The 21321-nt window shown below is 42.9% G+C and overlaps 1 protein-coding gene across 4 annotated transcripts in view; it reads right to left on the reverse strand.

Moving 5' to 3' along the window:
- The window catches only part of LOC109882678 (aminopeptidase O), a 97719-nt gene that overhangs the window by 29685 nt on the left and 46713 nt on the right, over window positions 1-21321 (reverse strand). For 3 of the 4 annotated variants that reach the window (XR_004205653.1, XR_004205652.1, XM_020474777.2), the window contains exons 7-8: window positions 19241-19303; window positions 16832-16915 (exon numbers count right to left, since the gene is read on the reverse strand). Coding sequence is in view for 2 of the 4 variants with exons in the window: in XM_020474777.2 (XP_020330366.2) it covers window positions 16832-16915; window positions 19241-19303 (147 nt within the window). In the remaining 2 variants the exon portion in view is untranslated. The remainder of the gene's footprint in view (window positions 1-16831; window positions 16916-19240; window positions 19304-21321) is intronic. The other variant, XM_031805918.1, reaches the window with a different exon arrangement.

A 21321-nucleotide genomic window follows, 5' to 3' on the forward strand; every position in this document is an offset into this window, starting at 1 on the left:
ATGGGTCCAGTGGTGACAAATACAAACATCTGGAGGTTAGCTTAGACAAAGAGAAGTATGAGGAAGACAAGAGAAGGAGGGGAGGAAGAGAGGAGAGTATTCAGAGCTACGCACGACCTGGTGCCGGAAAGAGGCTCAGAAAGCACCTACACACAGGTACCCACAAACATACACACACACTCAATGTATGGAACGTGTGCGCTATATAGGATAATAATAGCAAAGTTTCAAGGTTCAAGGTTTAATTTTCTCCAGCCATTTGTACTGGCTTAATCTTGACTGCAAGGTAGACCCGTGGAAGGGTGGTGTCTAAACATTATCCCTGTGAAATACAGTGACCGCCCAGCAGAAGGATACTATGGCTGTGGAGGGTGACTAAATATTATCTCAGCTACAAACGGTTCCTGGTTAAAAAAGTCATCAGGGCTAATTGGAGACGGACAAATAGTCAGTGAGGGTTCACACACACATGGGGACACACACACACACACACACACACACGGGGGCACACACACACACACACATTCGCACCCACACAGGCACCCACACACACAAAACACACAAAGTAACTTGGTCACTCAACATAAAATTGGCATGTTATCTGGTAATTTGGAGGTAATTTGACCTTGTCGTATGAGGGTTGTGTTTCAATAACACACAAAGGCATGGAAACTAAGTCCATTTGTAAATTGAAAAGGGAATTCATTGAGCTAAGAAGCTGGAGGTTAGCCACATGTTTAGAACAATAGGGGTGAAAGACACATACACTGATACGACCCCTACTGTGTAGAGATATGATCTGTCCCTATTGAAAGAAAGGCAGAGAGAGAGAGAGAGAGAGAGAGAGAGAGAGAGAGAGAGAGAGAGAGAGAGAGAGAGAGAGATATATAAAGCGAGAAAAAGACAGAGTAAGAAAGAGGGAGAGAACTGCTTGCGTGTGTGTGTGGTGTGTGTGTGGTGTGTGTGTGGTGTGTGTGTGCGTGGGATGTGTGCCTCCTGTTTGAACCCTGGCGTTTGAACTCATGTGTCTGAGCTGACGGAGGTATGTGTTCTGTGTGTGTGTGTGTGTGTGTGTGTGTGTGTGTGTGTGAGAGAGTGAGAGAGAGAGGAGAGAGAGAGGAGACAGACAGACAGACAGACAAAGGTATATCAGATAGACTAAGCCCAGATATCTGCTCACATCAAGAAAGTCACGCGCCACTGACAGACATTCTCAAAACACACACACGACTGGGAGACAGGAGCAGAGGACATCGAGAGGACAAGTCTGTCAGTTCACAATTCATAGAACACTACAGACTGAAAATATAGCTTGTCAAACTACCCTGTTGATCATACTGACTGCTGTTAAACCCCCCCCCCCCTCTCCACAATTCTACTCCAAACCTGCCATCATCAATGACAGAAAATCTAGGATGAGATCGTCTTCAATAATTGGTCATTATAACCAGGAAGTGTGAGCCCAGTCTAATAGGTATGTGAGGGTGGCTAGGGGATGATCCGGAGGGGTGGCTAGGGCCACACAGTCTGGAAGATGGAGAATTTAGCATTTTTCAAACACCTGAAACAGCTTTTCCTGCAATCGAGAGCCATAATCATTATGCTTAATTCAATCTAAAAAAACATGTATATTTTTTCTGAATATCTAAGCATAACACTTGAACTGTCCTGACCAGTGGGTCTTTTTTTAAATGAAACTAAATATGCTTTTATGCATCTTTGCTCAAATTTGGGTAAAAGATTGAAAGGAATGTGAGTCTTATTCAGTACATTTAGTTATTGCTTGCTTTTCTAAAGTCTACCAACCTTGCCAGCAGGCATGCCAGCTAAAATAGTTAGCCAAGCTAACTACTTTAACTTGATTGATAGCCTGAAATGGCTTCTTGGTAGCTAGTTATGAGGTTAGGAGATTAGGAACCTATCTGCACTAGCTAAAAGCCAACTTCATGAAATTGCTATGTGGCTAGTAGTATTACAGAGAAACAAAAACATCTGAGGGGGGCACGTTCCCCTGTGCCCCCTATGGGCATGATGCCTCTGTGCTGAGTCCCAGAGAGAAGACCAGGTAGAACTGGACTCTGATACATCATCATCAGCTCAATTCAATTCAGATGAAGACGCCATTTCCTCTATTCGTCTATATCCATCAGAGAAGTGATCCACACAGACAGAGGTTTCTCATAGCATAACATCATAATGGCACACAACCACAGCCAATTTAGCAGAGGAAAAGAACACATGATATTCTGACGGAAAAAGCACAGCCCAGCGTTCAATTCAGACTTGGATTCTATGACGTCTGGCATAATGGGTCGTGGTTTGGAATGTGCGTGTCTGTGTGTGCGTGTTTGGTTTGCTTCCAGTTTTCCAGCCTGTCTTTGACTAGAGAGCACCTGACCACAGAGGAAGCTGGGAAATGGGGTGTCCCATGTTTGATCTCTGTGTGTGGTATGTATCAATCTGGACTGTGTCCCAAACCGCGCTGTATATACCCTTTATAGCGCACTACTTTTGACCAGAACCATATGGGCCCTGCTATATCAACAAGATCTCACACTTTTACCTATTTGACTTCAGATTCCGACGTTTCTCCAAACATTACATTTGGAAGTTCCTCCAAATGTCAAATTTCGACGGTTAAGTTTGGGATAGGGTTACAACAGACGTAACTTGACAGTTACCATTCTAAATGGTAAGTTAAGGGTTAAGGTTTGGGATAGGGTAAAAAAAAAGAGCGAAAAAAAGCTGTGTGATTGAACACGTGACCCTCGGAGAGCCAGAGCTTGCGGCTTACGCCCATCCCACACTCAGATAGTAGAATTCACAAGAATGTGGTTGTGCATCAACAGTTTATCTCGTATTATGTAAAGTCACAGAGAGTCACTCAATACCCCATGTCATCAAAAACATTTCAGATTGTAAGTTAGTCTTGCGTCCAGCTATCTAAACTTGTAGTAATTATGGTTGAATTACAGACTGGGGGGCCCCCATTGATTTTGGTAGTCACTCTCACTCCGATATTACATTCAAAACTGCAAACATTCCACTCTACCCTATGGCAAAAAGCAGTAGAATTGCATGAAGTTTGTTATAAAATTGCTCCATTTTATCTCTGCCCCATGGCAAAATGTGTAGATTTGCGGCAAACTTGCTTTAAAACTGCAACATTTTCTCTTGGCAAAATGTGTAGAACTGCAGGAAATGAACTGTAAACATTACATTTTGCTTAGGGCCCCCAAAAGGCTAGGGCCGGCTCTGACTGCATGTGTGCGTATGGATGTGGGTACGCAGACCCGCAAACCACTGCAGTCCCCCATGATGAGTTCAGATTTTGTGGCTTCTGCCTCCATCAGAGTTAGACTGCCTGAGTGCCAGCACATGCACACACAGATACACACACTCAGATCTCAAAGACATGTAGTTATTGGATTAATGTGCGGGAAGCATAATCCCTGGCATCTATGAACCCAGTAACATAAAGCTCTCATTACTCTGTGTGCATTTATACAACAGGTGGGTCTAATCCTGGATGCGGATTGGTTAAAACCGCATTCCAGCCTGTGTCTAGTCCACAAGTTACCACCGGCTAAAGCTATGACCTTAAAAATGCATATTTACTCTGTTCCATCTGACTGCGCAATCCACTGTCTCATCAGCCCAGGCAGGGAAGTTATAAACTTGATCTCTGCTATAAAAAGCCATTTTTTTAGACAAACATATCATTTTCAACAGCGGAGATTTGTAAAAACCCTACTGTCTGTCTCTCCGACATTTGCAACATTGTTTCAATATTCAGATTCGATCATCAGCTGTCCCATAGTGATGAACGTGTCGGGATTCGGGATGAGAGAGAGGCAGGCAGCGTTTCTCCCCCAGTCGAAATCATGAATCAGCTGGCATCATTTTTATGGACATATACAAAGAAAAGTCATTGAAAAAAGGCCAAATGAAACTAAGTGCAGCTAGTTTGCGGTCATTCCAGCTTCAGTTTAAAGTTATTGTGTTAGCTGTGTTGTTGGCTAGCTCCTCTGAACCACCATGTCCTAACGAGAGAGCACATTTTCTATGTCAGGAGAAATCATGCCTCATTAGCTCATTTTTATGTATCCAAAGAAATGTCACTAGAAAACAGCTTAAACAAATGCAACTACTGTTGTTATTGTCTGCACTGTTTAACGTGACTGTAAGTTAGCCACAGTTGGCTAGTTAGCAACAAGGGATAAGAACGTTTCCAGCCAGTATGGCAATGGAACATTTAGAACGAGCGACTGTGTCGCGTCCATAGATACAGAACAAAAAGACTGAACGACTTGGTCGCGTCTCTGGCAACCGAACCAATAGAACGACCAGCCGGCTTGGGTAGCAACCCTAGATTTGTTTCGGGACTATATCTTGTGGAAGGATGAAATAGTATGAATAAATTCAACAAAATAATATATTTTTAATGAAAATATGTCAATCATTGTTTGAATATGTTGGTAACCCGTTGTATTAAAGTGATAATGTCCTTGAAGGTGGTGGAGGAGATATATTGGGATGGTTTGCCCGGCCTGAGACGAACACACCTGTGCAAATATATCCTCCAAACACCGGCATCTCTGGCATTATTACTTAAGTATATCAGGGTTGGCCTCAAAAAAAAAAAAAAAAAGTAAAAGTAGAATTTAATTGGCCTCACATCACAGGAAGTAGAATTTAATTGGCCACACATCACAGGAAGTAGAATTTAATTGGCCACAAATCACAGGAAGTAGAATTTAATTCAGTGCAATTAAAATAAATCCCACTCAGTCATAGAACATGAATTTAATTGAATCTGACAGATTACACTTCCACATACCAAATAATATATCCCTTTTCTCTGGAAACAATGTTCATATACTCTTTTGACCTTAGAATAGAATGCTTAGAATAGCCAATTATATTTCCATCAACCCTTTAATTTGTTTGGCTTCTTTTTGAATGGCTCAGGGTTCACCTGAGGGTTAAACTAATGCATGTATTTAATGTCCTTTTTTATGTTTTATGTACAAAACTGATATTTGCATAGACTACACCTAATATAGAATAGAAGGCATTTGAATTTCATTTAATTTCAATTAATTCTATTGTATTTCCTTTAATTCAAATTGCAATTCTGTATCCTGTTTACTACTTCACTTCAAGAATTCTACACTAAATTCTGAATTAAGCCCTACCCTGGTGTGTGTGTGTGGTGTATGTGTGTGTGTGTGCGTGAGAGAGGGTTGAGGAGGCTAATTATGTCAGGGCAGTCTGAGGGTCCCGTGAGCTCTTCAATCAGTACCAGCACAGACATGTTTTAGTACTCAGTCCACCCCAGTCACACACACACACACACACACAGACAGACACACACACACAGACACACACTGACGCACACACTACATACTGTACCCCATGAAAACCTATGAATGAGGTGATGCCTGAATCACCCCTTTAGGTTTTATGTGAAAGTATTGATTCAGATTCCAACAGAAGACTGGCTGCTTTACAGAGAGCATGACTCAAAACACACAATGTAATTTACCCAACCACTCTCTGTCCTATACAATTAACTATGTGTCAAATTGGTGTTTGGTATAAATCCAATGTGAACTCTTGTGAGTGAGCTGTTGAATAGACACAGATGTTACCTCAGTGTATGTGTGGGTTTGTGTGTGTGTGTGTACGTACCTCTGTTTCCCTCTGATATCTTTTCCATTTTAGTGAAATGTCTCACCATTGTGTGTGTGTGTGTGTGTGTGTGTGTGTGTGTGTGTGTGTGTGTGTGTGTGTGTGTTCCTGGGAGAGTCATAAAGCACAAAGTGGCATTATACTGAGCGACTGCCAGACGTTAAATGACATGTCAGGATGAGCACACATCACTACAGGGAGTCACACACACACACACACCCAGACCCCCCCCCACACACACACACACGTCTCCTGTGGAGTGATGAGACAGGTAGTGAGCTTCAAATGCCCCCCAAAAACCAGACCTACTGCTGAGTGATAAATGAGACAAATACACCACAGACAGGTACCTCTATCTTTCGTTCTATCTTTCCGTCTCTTTCTCTCTCTGGATATTTTCAACTCTCTGTCTAGATCCATACTTTCTTTCAATCTCACTATCTCTGACAGTCTGTCCGTACTATAAAACACTGTACCTTTCATTTCACAAACAGTGATACATATTATGCCTTTTGCACACATCCCTTATACTTTCCTGCAAATAACATTCCATTAATGATAGGCCATACTTTTTAAAGGCCAGGCTCTGGAGTGTGATAAAGAGGAAGGTGCTGTACCAATTACCAGCTTACATAAAGCATACGTCTACGCAGTTCAAATAAAACCTGCATCTTTACAGTTGTGTGTGTGTGTGTGTGTCGTGTATATGTGTGTGTGTGTGTGTGTGTAAACTGACTCAATAAATCAGCATTGAATTGATTTATGGTTTTATAAGGCCAGGCCTGACACAAGTGTGCCATTGAGGCACACATACACACACGCTCGAGAGATTCCTAGCCAAACGTGTAATGCTAAATCAACAGATTCTTATTGGGGTGAAGTGCTTTATATATGAGAGATCAGTGAAACGGACGTTGTTTTAACATTAGGGAAGCCTCTCGGCCCTCGGCTTCCCATGCAACAGTATCCTCTAGTCAATGGACCGGACCACTGCTACAATGGAAAGAGTCAACTAAGAGGAGAGGAGAGAGAGACTTCTGTTACCTACGGCTTCGTGCATACTGCTAATATGTTTGATAAGGGTATATTTCACTACACTTACAATAGAAGGAGATGTTTCATTCTCTCTCTCTCTCTCTCTCTCTCTCTCTCTCTCTCTCTCTCTCTCTCTCTCTCTCTCTCTCTCTCTCTCTCTCTCTCTCTCTCTCTCTCTCTCTCTCTCTCTCTCTCTCTCTCTCTCTCTCTCTCTCTCTCTCTCTCTCTCTCTCTCTCTCTCTCTCTCTCCTCTCTCTCTCTCTCTCTCTCTCTCTCTCTCTCTCTCTCTCTCTCTCTCTCTCTCTCTCTCTCTCTCTCTCTCTCTCTCTCTCTCTCTCTCTCTCTCTCTCTCTCTCTCATATATTAATCTAAGCTGAGAGGAGTCTTTCCCTCTGGTGTGTTTTGTGGAATGCAGTAATCCACCGTCCTGTGGTTGTGTGTGTGTGTGCGTGTATAATAGAAAGCACATGACTCCATGGTGGTGTCCCCTCCCCTCCCCTCCATCCCTCCTAACCATAACCCTTCAAATGCTCTGTTCAGGTGGGTCACGGTACGGTCTGAGGAATACTGGGTGCACATGGATAGGGCACGCAACATGGGATCACAGAGGTAGACATACCATATACCATGACCTGTCTACCAACCTCAGACCAGGTTGGGGCATAATTCATGCCATTGAATTACTTTACAGTTGTAAATCTTTCATTCTTTACCTCACGCCATCAGAGACCAGGCTGATAACCCAGTGTCTGGTAACGCAGGGGCCAACGTGTCAGTACTAGATTGGGTTGTCGTCTTTCAGACATGCACATGGATGTTAGAGCTACAATTAAAAGATGCACACAATAGACTTTTATCTGATATCCACCAAACTCTGTAAATATATACCAGTCCCTGACAACACAACCCAATAACATCACCATAGTAGCAACTACAAACGTCATCTCCCCACAGGCCTTGTGTGTGTTTGTTCGTTTGTTCGTGTGTGTGTAGTGTTGCAGGTCCAGCAGACGTCGTAGTGTCTTTCATCAGAGGAGCCTAGCCAGGATAGGGGTCCTAGCTGCACATTCTTTAGTAGGCTTCTGCACTGCCTGATGCTGAGACGAACCAGAACCAAACAGCCCTGTTTGTCATGCCCTGACCTTAGAGAGCTCTGTTTATTCTCTATATTTTGGTTAGGTCAGGGTGTGACTAGGGTGGGTACATTAGTTTTTGTATATCTATGTTTTCTTTTTCTTTGTTGGCCTAGTATGGTTCCCAATCAGAGGCTATCGTTGTCTCTGATTGAGGATCATACTTAGGCAGCCCTTTTTCCCACCTTCAGTTGTGGGATCTTGTCTTTGTTTGGTTGCATGTATTTTTGCACGACGACGAAGCTTTTCGTTCGTTGTATTGTTTATTGTTTTTTTTTGCTGGTTCATGATGAACTCAAATCACGCTGCGCCTTGGTCTACCCTACCCTTAGACTAATGGAGCACACACAAAATAGTGATGCGCTGGTTGACTCATTAGCCGCAGTCCCCGCGGTTATATCATGAAATACTGTGTGGATGAAGGGCAGTTGGGTGGCGGGCGGGTTGAATAAAGAGAAAACAATGTACCAATAATCCATAAAGGTATAATTATTGTGCAATTCATATCTATAGGCCACTACATTGAGGTTTTCTTTCATTATTTGTATCTGCTGTTAGTAAGTAGCCTAAGCCTAAGCTTTAGGGCCTAACAATGCAAATAGTCTGGGTAGCCATTTGATTAGCTGTTCGGAAATCTCATGGCTTGGGGGTAGAAGCTGTTAAGAAGCATTTTGGACATAGACTTCACGCTCTGGTAATGCCTGCCGTGCGGTAGCAGAGAGAACAGTATATGACTAGAGTGGATGGGCCTTTTTTAGGGCCTTCCTCAGACACTTCTAGTATAGAGGTCCTGGATGGCAGGACGCTTGGCCACAGTGATGTACTGGGCCGTACGCACTACCCTCTGTAGTGATTTGCTGTCGGAAGCCGAGCAGTTGCCATACCAGGCAGTGATGCCCTCGATGGCACAGCTGTAGAACTCTTTGAGGATCTGAGGACCCATGCCACATCCTTTCAGTCTCCTGAGGAGGAATAGGCATTGTTGTGCACTCTTCACAACTGTCTTGGTGTGTTTGGACCATGATAGTTTGTTGGTGATGTGGACACCAAGGAATTTGAAGCTCTCAACCTGCTCCACTACAGCCCCGTCGATGAGAATGGGGGCGTACTCGGTCCTCCTTTTCCTGTAGTCCACAATCATCTCCTTAGTCTTGATCACGTTGTGGGAGAGATTGTTATCCTGGCACCGCTCTGCCAGGTCTCTGACCTCCTCCCTATAGGCTGTCTCATCGTTGTCGGTGATCAGGCCTACTGACACTGTTGTGTCATCAGCAAACTTAATGATGGTGTTGGAGTCGTGCTAGGCCCTAAGGGGCCCCCGTGTTGAGGATCAGCTTGGCAGATGTGGTATTACCTACCCTTACCACCTGGGGGTACCCCGTCAGGAAGTCCAGGATCCAGTTGCAGAGGGAGGTGTTTAGTCCCAGGGTCCTTACCTTACGGATGAGCTTTGACGGCACTATGGTGTTGAACGCTGAGCTGTAGTCAATGAATAGCACTCTCACATAGGTGCTCCTTTTGTCCAGGTGGGAAAAAGCAGTGTGTAATGCAATAGAGATTGCATCATCTGTGGATCTGTTGGGGTGGTATGCAAATTGGAGTGGTTCTAGGGTTTCTGGGATAATAGTATGAATGTCTTTCAAAGCACTTCATGGCTATAGATGTGAGTTCTACGGGTTGGTAGGCATTTACGCAGGTTACCTTGGTGTTTTTGGGCACAGGGACTATGGTGGTCTGCTTGAAACAGGTTGGTATTACAGACTTGGTCAGGGAGAGGTTGAAAATGTCAGTGAAGACACTTGCCAGTTGGTCAGTGCATGCTCAGAGTACACGTCCTGAAAATCCATCTGGCTCTGCGGCCTTGTGAATGTTGACCTGTTTAAAGGTCTTACTCACATCAGCTATGGAGAGCATGATCACACAGTCGTCCGGAACAGCTGATGCTCTCATGCATGCTTTGTGTTGCTTGCCTCGAAGCGAGCATAGAAGTAATTTAGCTCATCTGGTAGGCTCATGTCACTGGGCAGCTCGCAGCTGCGCTTCCCTTTTTAGTCCGTAATAGTTTGCAAGCCCTGCCACATCCGACGAGCCGGTGTAATACAATTCAATCTTAGTCCTGTATTGACGCTTTGCCTTTTTGATGGTTAGTCAGAAGGGCATAGCAGGATTTCTTAAAAGAGTCCTGCTCCTTGAAAGCGGCAGCTCTAGCCTTTAGCTCAGTGTGGATGTTGCCTGTAATCCATGGCTTCTGGTTGGGGAATGTACGGCCACTGTGGGGACGACGTCATCAATGCACTTATTGATGTAGCCAGTGACTGATGTGGTGTACTCCTCAACACCATCGGAAGAATCCTGGAACACATTCCCGTCTGTGCTAGCAAAACAGTCCTGTAGCTTAGCATCTGCGTCATCTCACCACATCCGTATTGAGCGAGTCACTGCTCAATACGCTTCCTGCTTTAGTTTTTGCTTGTAAGCAGGAATCAGGAGGATACAATTATGGTCAGATTTGCCAAATGGAGGGCGAGGGAGAGCTTTGTAAAGGTGGTCTAAAGGTTTATTCCTAAGTTTAGGTAAAACGGATTTCTGTTTACCTGCATTAAAGTCCGCGGCCACTAGGAGTTTATTTTTATTTTTACAGGGACAGTGCACATTAAACAACATTTCAGTAAAAGTGCCGGTTTTAGCCAGCTGGATAATTTTCATCCGCAGTCCCTGGGCAGGTTATTAAAAACTATTATAATATAGACAATCATTGAGCAGTGAGCACACGCAGAGCAACATATAAGACAGAGCAACATAGAACAAAGTGTTTCCAAACCTCACAAGCTACAGACAACAGACAACATGGAAAGCGGCAATACACAGCTAGGGATTATGTTCACAAATCTGATTGGCCTTTAGCCATGTATTCATACATTTTGTGAAAGTGTGATAGGTGGTGCAGTTATGTGTGTCTGATGGCAGTGTATTCCAGACATGAGAAGCTCTCACAGAGAAAGCGGATTTACTAAAGGTCCTTTTCCTGAAAGTCACCTACAGTCACCTCTCATGGCAGACCTTGTGGATCTGCTGCCATATGTTTGGGTTTTCTGTTTAACAAAAATACTGAGTGGAGGGGGAGCCAGGCCATTGATGAACATGTTATTGTTTGCTTATGACCTTATACAGCTCATTGAGTGCGGTCTTAGTGCCAGCATCGGTTTGTAGTGGTAAATAGACAACTACGATATAGATGAAAACTCTCTTGGTAAATACGGTGGTCTACAGCTTATCATGAGATACTCTACCTCAGGCAGGGAAAACCTAGAGACTTCCTTAATATTAGATTTCCTGCAACAGCTGTTATTTACAAATAGACACATACCGCCACCCCTTGTCTTACCGGAGGCAGCTGTTCTATCTTGCCGATGGACCGAAAACCCAGCCAGCTGTATGTTATCCATGTCGTCGTTCAGCCACGACTCGGTGAAACATAAGATATTACAGTTTATAATGTCCCGTTGGTAGGATAGTCTTGAACGGAGCTCATCCTTTTTATTATCCAATGATTGCACGTTGGTTAATAAGACTGATGGTAGAGGCGGATTACCCACTCGCCGTCGGATCCTTACAAGGCACCCAGACCTTACTGGATTAAGCGTACATTTTCGTTAACTGTAAATTCGTTAGTTAAACTCCAACTTTCCCTCCATCTTGTGCCAACATCAATTATTTTCATGTCTTGGTTCCAATAGTTCATATTTTTTTCTAAGAGATTGTCAGTTGGATATGCTCTCTGCAAGGTTTAGATGTCTTCCATATCACAAAAACAATCTTAAATATGTACCCATTGTTCCTCTTTAGTGTATTTAACTATATGTTGCATGTAAAAGCATTGGGAGCGAGGTTAAAACCACCCTCGGTATAACTTTAATTTTTGTTCTATTCATTTTATTTGCCCATACAATATAAAGTCTGTTATTACCAATTCAACTTTTTTAAAGAATGTCATCAGTGGGGTAATTTGTATTACCGAAAATAAATACAAAAACTTTGGCTGCCATGGACTAAAGAGGTTTATTCTACCTGTAAGATTTATGGGAAGATTATTAAATTTACTTAGATCTGCTTTCATATCGTTGAGTAATGAATTTAAGTTATCTTTAGATTTTTTTTGTTTGTTGTCACTTATTAAGCATCCTAAGTATTTCAAATTTTTGTGGTCCAAATGATTGCTGTAGATACTGTAGTGATATATTTATTTTTTCCTATTGCCATTATTTAAAAATTTTATAATTTTTGGTATTCTGAAAACATTTTTAGCAAAGAGGGCATTGAGTTTTCAGTATTGGTCAGGTATATCAGGTGATCATTTTCAAATAAATTGAGTTTATATTCATGTTTACCAATACTGGTACCTGTTATATTTGGGTCCGGTCTAATTCTTTCTGCAAGCGGTTCAATTGCTATTGCAAACAGGAGTGGAGTGAGTGAACATCCCTGTCTTGTGCCCCTTTCTAAAGCAATTTTTATCAGATAATGTATTATTTGTTTATATTTTTGCTTTAGGACAGTTATATAACATGTTTATTAAATGTATTATTTTATCTGGAAAGTTGAGAGCTTCCAAAGTTTTGAATAGAGAAGGACTTTCAAGACAGTCAAAAGCCTTTTTGTCATCAACAGCCATTATTGATTCATCTACGTCTTGTTTCTTTGCGTATTGTATTAAACTGAAACATGTTCTTGTATTTGTTTGTAAGTGTCTATTTTAAATAAAACCCTGTTTGGTTGCTATGTATCAAGTCTGGGAAGACTTTTGATATTCTATTGCTTATAAGCTTTGTTATTCTTTTATTGTCACAATTGGGGGTCTATAATATGGGTCTATAATCAGAAGGGGACTCTCCAGATGTTCCTAGTTTTAGTATAACTGAAATACCTGTTTGATACATGGAACTAGGAAGTACTGATTTGAGTGACATGTTTGTTGTCATTTGTGTAAATAGGGGGGCTACATTGTCCCAAAATGTTGAATGGAATTTTATGGGAAAGCCATCCATTCCATGACATATTTTGATCTTCAACATTTTAACAGTCTAATACATACATTTCATACAGTACATGCAATCGCAATAATAATCATTTAAAATGCATTTCAAAAGAACAGAATGGCATATTTTGAGTTGAAATATAATACTGTGCTTTGAGTGTTGCGAGTTCACGTTGGGAGCGGATGGAATCATGGTAATTCTGCCAAAAAGTTTGATTTTGAAATGGAGTTCAGAGTTTAATAGTCTTTCTGATTCTATATAGACATCAAAATGTTTACCTGCCTCTGTGTCACTTTCGAGCTGCACTGTTCATCAGATTCTTGATATGCAATTTAACAATTGATAATATTCTCACCCATCATTTAAAGACTTGTCTTTCGGCTAAACCCCAAAAAAAACATGGGGCAGAAAGAAAAATGTACAGTTTTATAATATTGCTGTACACATTTTGTCATGAGGCTGAGAGACAATTGTGCAGTTTGAAAGCTAATTTCCTGCAAATCTACACATTTTGCCATTTTGAAGGGCCATCAGTTACGCAGGCTGACTGCCAGTGAGTGATTTGCGGTGAATGAGGGGCAGGGGGGGAAAAAATGTATGTCCTCTTAAAACTACTCATAACACAAATTTGGTTTGTGATATTAAGATTCTAACAATGATAGTGTGTTATATAGACATATTTAGTGAAAGTCAAGGACGGGGCGGGAACATGACTTAAAAAAATATATTTTTTGAGTCAACATGATTCTCTTGGCTCTCCTAGTGTTAACACATATAAGTCCCATTATAAACACGTCACGACCACTGCAAAGGAACACTGTCTAGTCTTACTCAACTCAACTATGGTGATGTCACCGTTTACATAGAGGTCACCATGCTATATTTAAGCAATAAACATATTTAAGCTCCTATAAGTCGATCTGGATAAGAGCGTCTGCTAAATGTCTAAAATATAAATGTAAGAAGTGGTACAGTCACTGTTGACTTGACTTCAGGAGGCAGCAGAGGGAGGGGGCCGATATGCATAGTGCCTGTTGCTATGGCAATCTGTAAATGGTGGATTGTGTTATATAGGACAGGTCATCACCTAGGTGTGAATGAGTTGATATTGTGTTGATCGGAGACTAATTTCCCCCATTTTCCCTCAGTCTCTGGAACATTCCCAAGCAGTGTACAGCAAGAAGATTTACCACAGACAAGCAAAACAGAACAGCCCAATTCTTGGTATGAAGGGTTTTGTTCTAGCTCAACTCTCACACACCTGATTTCACTAATCAAGGACTTGGTGATTATAATCTCTCCATCTATACTCACATTAAAAGATTGGATGGAAACCTGGTTAGCGACTGGGATATCGGCCAAAGAAGCTGTTGCCCGCCGGTGCCAGACAGCCTTCCCCTACAGGGTTTCCTGAGCTGATTAGCAGGGGCAGAGAGACCCTCTCATTACACCGACCACAGATGAAAATGAGAGCAAAATGAGGCCCATTACCACAAGAGCATGACTAATATCCTTTAGTAGACCCTTGATACACCCACATACATACACACATACTGTATACGTATGCGCACAGCCACAGACACATACATACAATCATGTGCACACCCACACATACAAAGACACACAAACACACAACCACATATACACGTACACACACACACGCATGCACACACACGTATACACACAAACATACACACACACACACACACACACGGTACATAAAAGCGATGAAGGGAAGGAGGTAATAAAGTCTGGCTCTATTAAAGTGACCCTGATCTCAGGCTTCTCTCTGTGGGGGGGGGGGGGGGGGGGGTGTCTGACTCTCTATACACTGTGATTGTGTGTGTGTGTGTGTGTGTGTGTGTCTAGACCTCTAATCATCTATGATGTCATTAGTACTAAATGCTACACTGGCTCTGTCTCATGCCTGATGCCTTTGGCCAGTCTGGACTAGGATCCAGTCAACAGCACTCTTCTCTTCCTCACTCCATTCTTCCCTTCTCATCTTGTTCTGTCGATTCTCTTGTCTCATCCTTTTTCATATTTGTCGTCATCTCTTCTCTCTTATAGTCAAATATTTTCTCCTTATTTTCTACTCTTACTCTACTCTCTCCAGGTACTTCTCTCTCGGTTGCAAGATTCTAGTAACATCCCAGATTTTCCAGAAATCCTGGTTGGAGGATTCCTGATTTCCTGCTTATCCCTCCTGATTTTGGGAATCTGCCAACTAAGAATTCTAGAAAATCAGGGAATTTGGGGAAAGTTACTGGAATTTTGCAACCCTCTCTCATCCCTTCTATCCTCTCTGTCTTCTGCTCTCCTCTCTTCGTTATCCCTTCACCTCTCTCTTCCCTCTTGTCCACCCTCTCCCCCATCTTTCATCCCTTCTCTTCCCCTGTGCTCTTCACTTCCTGCTTTCTCTTCTACCTTTCCCCTCCTCCCCCTCTCCCTCTCTCCTCGCCGGTTTTCATAGCCGGTCTGCTTGGTGATTTATAGACCTGTGACAGGCAGATGGGGGAAGAGAGGGGGAGGAGGGGGGGAGAATGCGGCAGGCACGTTTGAAGGAGTAATATAAAATACACCTGGCCCATCCAGGCCCTCCCTCTGTACACAGAAACAAAGGGAGAGAGAGAGGGATGATGGGATGATGGGCAGCAGGGGAGAGGCATAGGGAGGGAGGTGGTGAGAGGTGGGGTGGGCCGAGGTGGATTGGGTCACCTCGTGTTTCCTTTCAGGATGGCTTTTATGGCGTAACTTCAAACACTGAACGCCCCCCACCTCCCCTCCCTCCCTCTCTCCCAGGCTATTGTGCGTGGCCAAGCGAACAGTAATTGGCTATTCTTTCATGGGTCTGATTTCCGTACTCTCCCTCCCACAGGAAGAGGCCCTTTCGCTGCCCCTTTGTGTGTGTGTGTGTGTGTGTGTGTGTGTGCCCCCTCAGAGGCCATAAATATGCCAACCTGCAAGATGAGGTGGTGGGGAAGCTGTTACCCAGGCTGTTACTGGAGGAAGGCTGTTTCACAGAAACAACTCTTGCTAGGTTTAGGACTTTGACTCAAGTTCAGTTAACGTGAAATATCTAACATGAGAAGTTCCCAGATACTAATATTCAAAACGACATGTATTCTAATAGACAAAACGACCTGTATTCTAATAGACAAAACGACATGTATTCTAATAGACAAAACGACATGTATTCTAATAGACAAAACGACATGTATTCTAATAGACAAAACGACCTGTATTCTAATAGACAAAACAACATGTGTTCCACACTGAAGAACGAAACAGGTGCCATAGTAACTTTTCACTTACATTCATTGCAGGTCAGATAATGTTAATGCATGAATGGTTCGCGAAAAACTCCCTGTCAAAGTGATTGTATCCAGTGATAAGTACATGCTAAAGTCTCTCATAAATCACCAAAGTCTCTCATTATCCCAGGCAGTATTATACAGGCTAAAGGTTCCTAGACCTCTGTGGTTTATACTGTAGGTTGGTGCTTGCTCATTAGTGATACAGGTGTGTGTGTGTGTGTGTGTGTGTGTGTGTGTGTGTGTGTGTGTGTGTGTGTGTGTGTGTGTGTGTGTGTGTGTGTGTGTGTGTGTGTGTGTGTGTGTGTGTGTGTGTGTGTGAATTGCAAACACACTCGGAGAGAGGCACAGTCTGGAACATGACGTGTTAATGCTATACACCGGGACACAATGGAAATGACACAGAGAAGTGAAGTGCTGCATAACTCTACACCTTAACACGGCTCTAAACATACTAGAGAGAGAAGGAAAAGCATAGGGAGGCCTAGAGAGAGAGAGAGGGGGAGAGAGCAAGAGAGAGCACTTGGAAGCTCTGAGTCAGTGAAAGACACACTGAGGCCATGAGCGCATGAGATAGAGGTCTATTTAAAGCGTCACTTGGGCCAAAGAGGGCTCGTACCTCTTTGAAGTTCACGTTCAGTCCAGCTTTCTTCCGCTTTCTGCCTTTTCCAACGCTCGGACTGAGACCAATCCATTTTGCTACCTGCCCAGGGAGAGGGAGGGAGAGAGGAAGGGATGAGAGAGGAAAGAAGGAGAGAGAGAGAGAAATGAAGAGAGATGGCAAGGGGGAGGGAGAGAACGAGATAGAGGAAAAAGAGAGAGGGAGAGAGAGGGAAAGTGAGAGAGAGGGAGGGAGGGAAGGAAGGACAGAGAGGGATGGAAGGAGAAAAACAGAGGTCAGGGTAAAAACAGCACACATCTAATACGAGTAAGTAACTACAGTATAAACAGACTTTAGAGGCACACATTCCATTGCTTACACTGTCTCCACACACACACACACACACACACACACACACACGCACACACACACACTCATTGCAGGGCTCCAAACTGCGACCATTTAGCCACATTTTGGGACCCTTTAACTTGGCTGTGAGAGCTGCACATTCTACCTGGTCACCACATTCTACCTGGTCAACACATTCTACCTGGTCAACACATTCTACCTGGTCAACACATTCTACCTGGTCAACACATTCTACCTGGTCAACACATTCTACCTGGTCACCATGAATTAAAAAGTCATATTTTGGGCGCAGAAAAAAAACAGGATTTTGTTTAACAGTAAAGTGCATTATCCTCATGATTCCTGTAATAAAACGGTCTGCCCTGCCACTGTGCCCGCCTGTTCCATTGGGGCTGGCTGCTGTAATGAGCAACTCTCTCCCCCCTCGTGTAAACCCCTTGTGATTGTATAACATTTCAAAATGCAATTGTGAAAAACAAAACCATTTTGGAAGCAACTAGTTATCCATATTAAAGAGAGGAGGTTCTCAGCTTTCTGTAGGTATCATCTTTATTTCTCAATGATCATCATTGATCTCAAAGCACACTGTTTTACAATCAAGATATCTGATATGGCTTTGATTGCGCATCGGGCATCGCGGGTGCACTAGGCCTCATTGAAATCCTTACATTTACTGTTAGATTAATGTCGACTAGCAGTAGGTGTTATATTTAAAGTAAGCGATCTAGCTAATGTGTTTTGAGTTTCCACTGTCTTATGTGGTGAATTAGCACCAATTGAATTAGGCCTATAGATAATATTAGTGCCCATGTAAGCAAGTTCATCTCTATTGAACAAAAAAAATGGACAATTCTGGAGCCCTATTTTGACAGTAAAATATAACAAAAGTTCATTGTAAACCAAAGATTCATGACAATCACTGGATTAGGTTGCAAATCAAAATATTTGGAATAATTGATTGAATAACACCTCAGTGGCCTATTACACTTATTAAACAAACATTGTATACTTAATAAGGACTTTATAAGACGATGATTGAAATGAATTTGATTGTGTGACGCCGTGAAAAACAATATCTGTGTGCCACCAAATCATGGGCTGGTGCCATCGACTGAAAAAGTTAGGGGGAATATGTTAGTCTGGACTGGAGCCCTTTATAGACACACACACACGGCTGCTCGCACGCAAGCCCCAACAGCGAGTCAAGCGGTGAAGGTAGAGACAGACAGCGAGACGTCCTTGCCACGACAATAACAGTCCCTACAGAGTGTGGTCATGGCTATACTACCAAAATGCCGTAGACAAGCACCCTAAATACAACTTTATCTATCAATAGCGCATATTGCAGGCGCACACAGACACACACACACGCACGCACGCACGCACGCACAGACACATTTTTTAGTCAGTTCTGTTATTTCGTCTTTCCGTCAGTAAGGAATGCTCTGCCTGTAAGGTACAGGCAAATAAAAAGACAGTGCTTCCCCACTTTCGCAACAGATGTATGTATGGAGAGAGACGGAGATAGAGAGGGGGAAAGTGGGAGAGAGAAAAGGAGAGTGAGAAAGGCTGCCACGGAGAGAGAGCGAGAGAGTGAAAATGTGCATCAAAACAGCCGAGGAAACAACTCCAAATCTCTGTGAGCAGGTGAAGGAAACGGGGGGACGAAAGAGAGAGAGGGACGAAAGAGATAGAGGGAAAGAGAGAGAGAGAAAGGGGGGAAAGAGAGCAATAGATAGAGGGAAAGAGAGAGAGAGAAAGGGGGGAAAGAGAGCAATAGATAGAGGGAAAGAGAGAGAGAGAAAGGGGGGGAAAGAGAGCAATAGATAGAGGGAAAGAGAGAGAAAGGGGGGGAAAGAGAGCAATAGATAGAGGGAAAGAGAGAGAAAGGGGGGGAAAGAGAGCAATAGATAGAGGGAAAGAGAGAGAGAGAAAGGGGGGGAAAGAGAGCAATAGATAGAGGGAAAGAGAGAGAGAGAAAGGGGGGGAAAGAGAGCAATAGATAGAGGGAAAGAGAGAGAAAGGGGGGGAAAGAGAGAGGGGGAGATGTGTCCTTACCTCTGCTTTGACGTCTTCCACCAGCCGAGTCTGTGTCCATACGACACTCCCTTCACACAGCCACTGAACGAAAGAGGAGAGGAGTGAGTGAACCAGTGAGAGGAAGACAGAGAGAGAGAGAGATTGAACAGGAGAAAAAAGGAATGTTGAGCAGAGGGCAAGAGAGAGAGGGAGAGGGAGAGAGAGAGAGAGGGAAGGGGAGGTAGGCAAGAGAGGGGGAAGGAGAGGGAGGAGAGAGAAGGGGAGGGAGGAGAGAGAGAAAGAAAGAAGGGGAGGGAGCAAGATCACTTGTTTCTTTCTGACGGAAACTCACGGTTTGACTTTGGAGGATGATAGAAAGGAGTAGGAGATTGGAGGGGGGTGAGAGGAAGGAGTAGAAGATTGGAGGGGGGGGGGGTGAGTGGAAGGAGTAGGAGATTGGAGGGGGGGTGAGAGGAAGGAGTAGGAGATTGGAGGGGGGGGTGAGAGGAAGAGGGGGAAGAAGAAGAACAGAAGGTGGAGGAGAGGGAAAATCCCATCATTAACAAAAGCAGTGTTTAGAGCATCCCACAGGACTAAGTCACAATCTCTTGTACGCCCACACACACGCAAAGCGTACACGTAAAGCGCGCATGCACGCACACACACACACACACACACAGCACTTAACCTTATTAAAGCTTTCACCCAAGCCACTATTCAACTTTGAATCACAGAGAGATGGTGAGAAGGATAATAAGGTGGAGAGAGGGAGGAGAAAGATGAGAGTAGAGAGAGGGGGGGTAGAGTGAGAAAAGAGAGAGGCTAGCTGTGTGACTAACAGATCTGAGACAGAAGTGTGTAATCAAATACTACAGTGTGTACAGAGAGATTGAGAGAGAATCCTATCAAATAAAAAAAAGTCAAGCTGACAACCTAAGAAAATTAACAACAATGACAAATGGTTTGATGAAGAAATCAAAAACATAAGAAAGAAATTGAGAAACCTATCCAACCAAAAGCATAGAGACCCAGAAAGCCTGAGCCTACGCCTTCACTATTGTGAATCACTAAAACAATACAGAAATACACTAAGGAAAAAGAAGGAACAGCACGTCAGAAATCAGCTCAATGTCATTGAAGAATCCATAGAAAATAACCTCTTCTGGGAAAATTGGAACACACTAAACAAACAACAACACGAATAGTTATCTATCAAAAAACAAAGATGTTTGGATAAACCACTTCTCAAATCATGTTGGCTCTATGACAAGAAGCAAACAGTAAAAACATATGTATGATCAAATACAAATCTTAGAGTCAACTATTAAAGACTACCAGAACTGACTGCATTCTCCAATTACACAGAATAAACCACAGGACAAAATACAAACCCTCCAACCCAAAAAGGCCTGTGGTGTTGATGGTTTCCTAAAATAAATTATAAAGAATACAGACCACAAATTCCAATTGGCTATACTTAAACTCTTTAACATCCTCCTCAACTCTGGCATCTTCCCTAATATTTGTAACAAGAACTGTTCACCCCACATTTGACCCCAATAACTGGGATATAACTGGGATATGAGTCAACACCAACCAAGGGAAAATCCTCTGCATTATCATTTTTTTTTTTTTTTACCTTTATTTAACTAGGCAAGTCAGTTAAGAACAAATTCTTATTTTCAATGATGAACGGTGGGTTAACTGCCTTGTTTAGCTTGGGGATTCAATTTTGCAACCTTTTGGTTACTAGTCCAACGCTCTAACCACTAGGCTACCACTAGGCTATTATTAGCAGACTCGTACTCGTAAGGTACTGAGCAATTGTCAAATTGGCTTTTTACCAAATTACCATACAACAGACCACGTATTTACCCTGCACACCCTAATGTACAAACAAAGAAACCAAAACAAAGGCAAAGTCTTCTCATGCTTTGTTGATTTCAAAAAAGCTGTTGACTCTATTTGGCATGGAAATCAAATTGATAGAAAGCGGTGTTGGGGGAAAAACATACAACATTATAAAATCTATGTACACAAACATTTTTTAAAAATGAAGATTTTTTAAAATTATTTCCACGTGGCCGTGGGGTGAGACAGGGATGCCGTTTGAGTCCCAC

This window comes from Oncorhynchus kisutch, linkage group LG3, assembly GCF_002021735.2.
Source record: "Oncorhynchus kisutch isolate 150728-3 linkage group LG3, Okis_V2, whole genome shotgun sequence".
NCBI classification, from domain to species: Eukaryota; Metazoa; Chordata; class Actinopteri; order Salmoniformes; family Salmonidae; genus Oncorhynchus; species Oncorhynchus kisutch.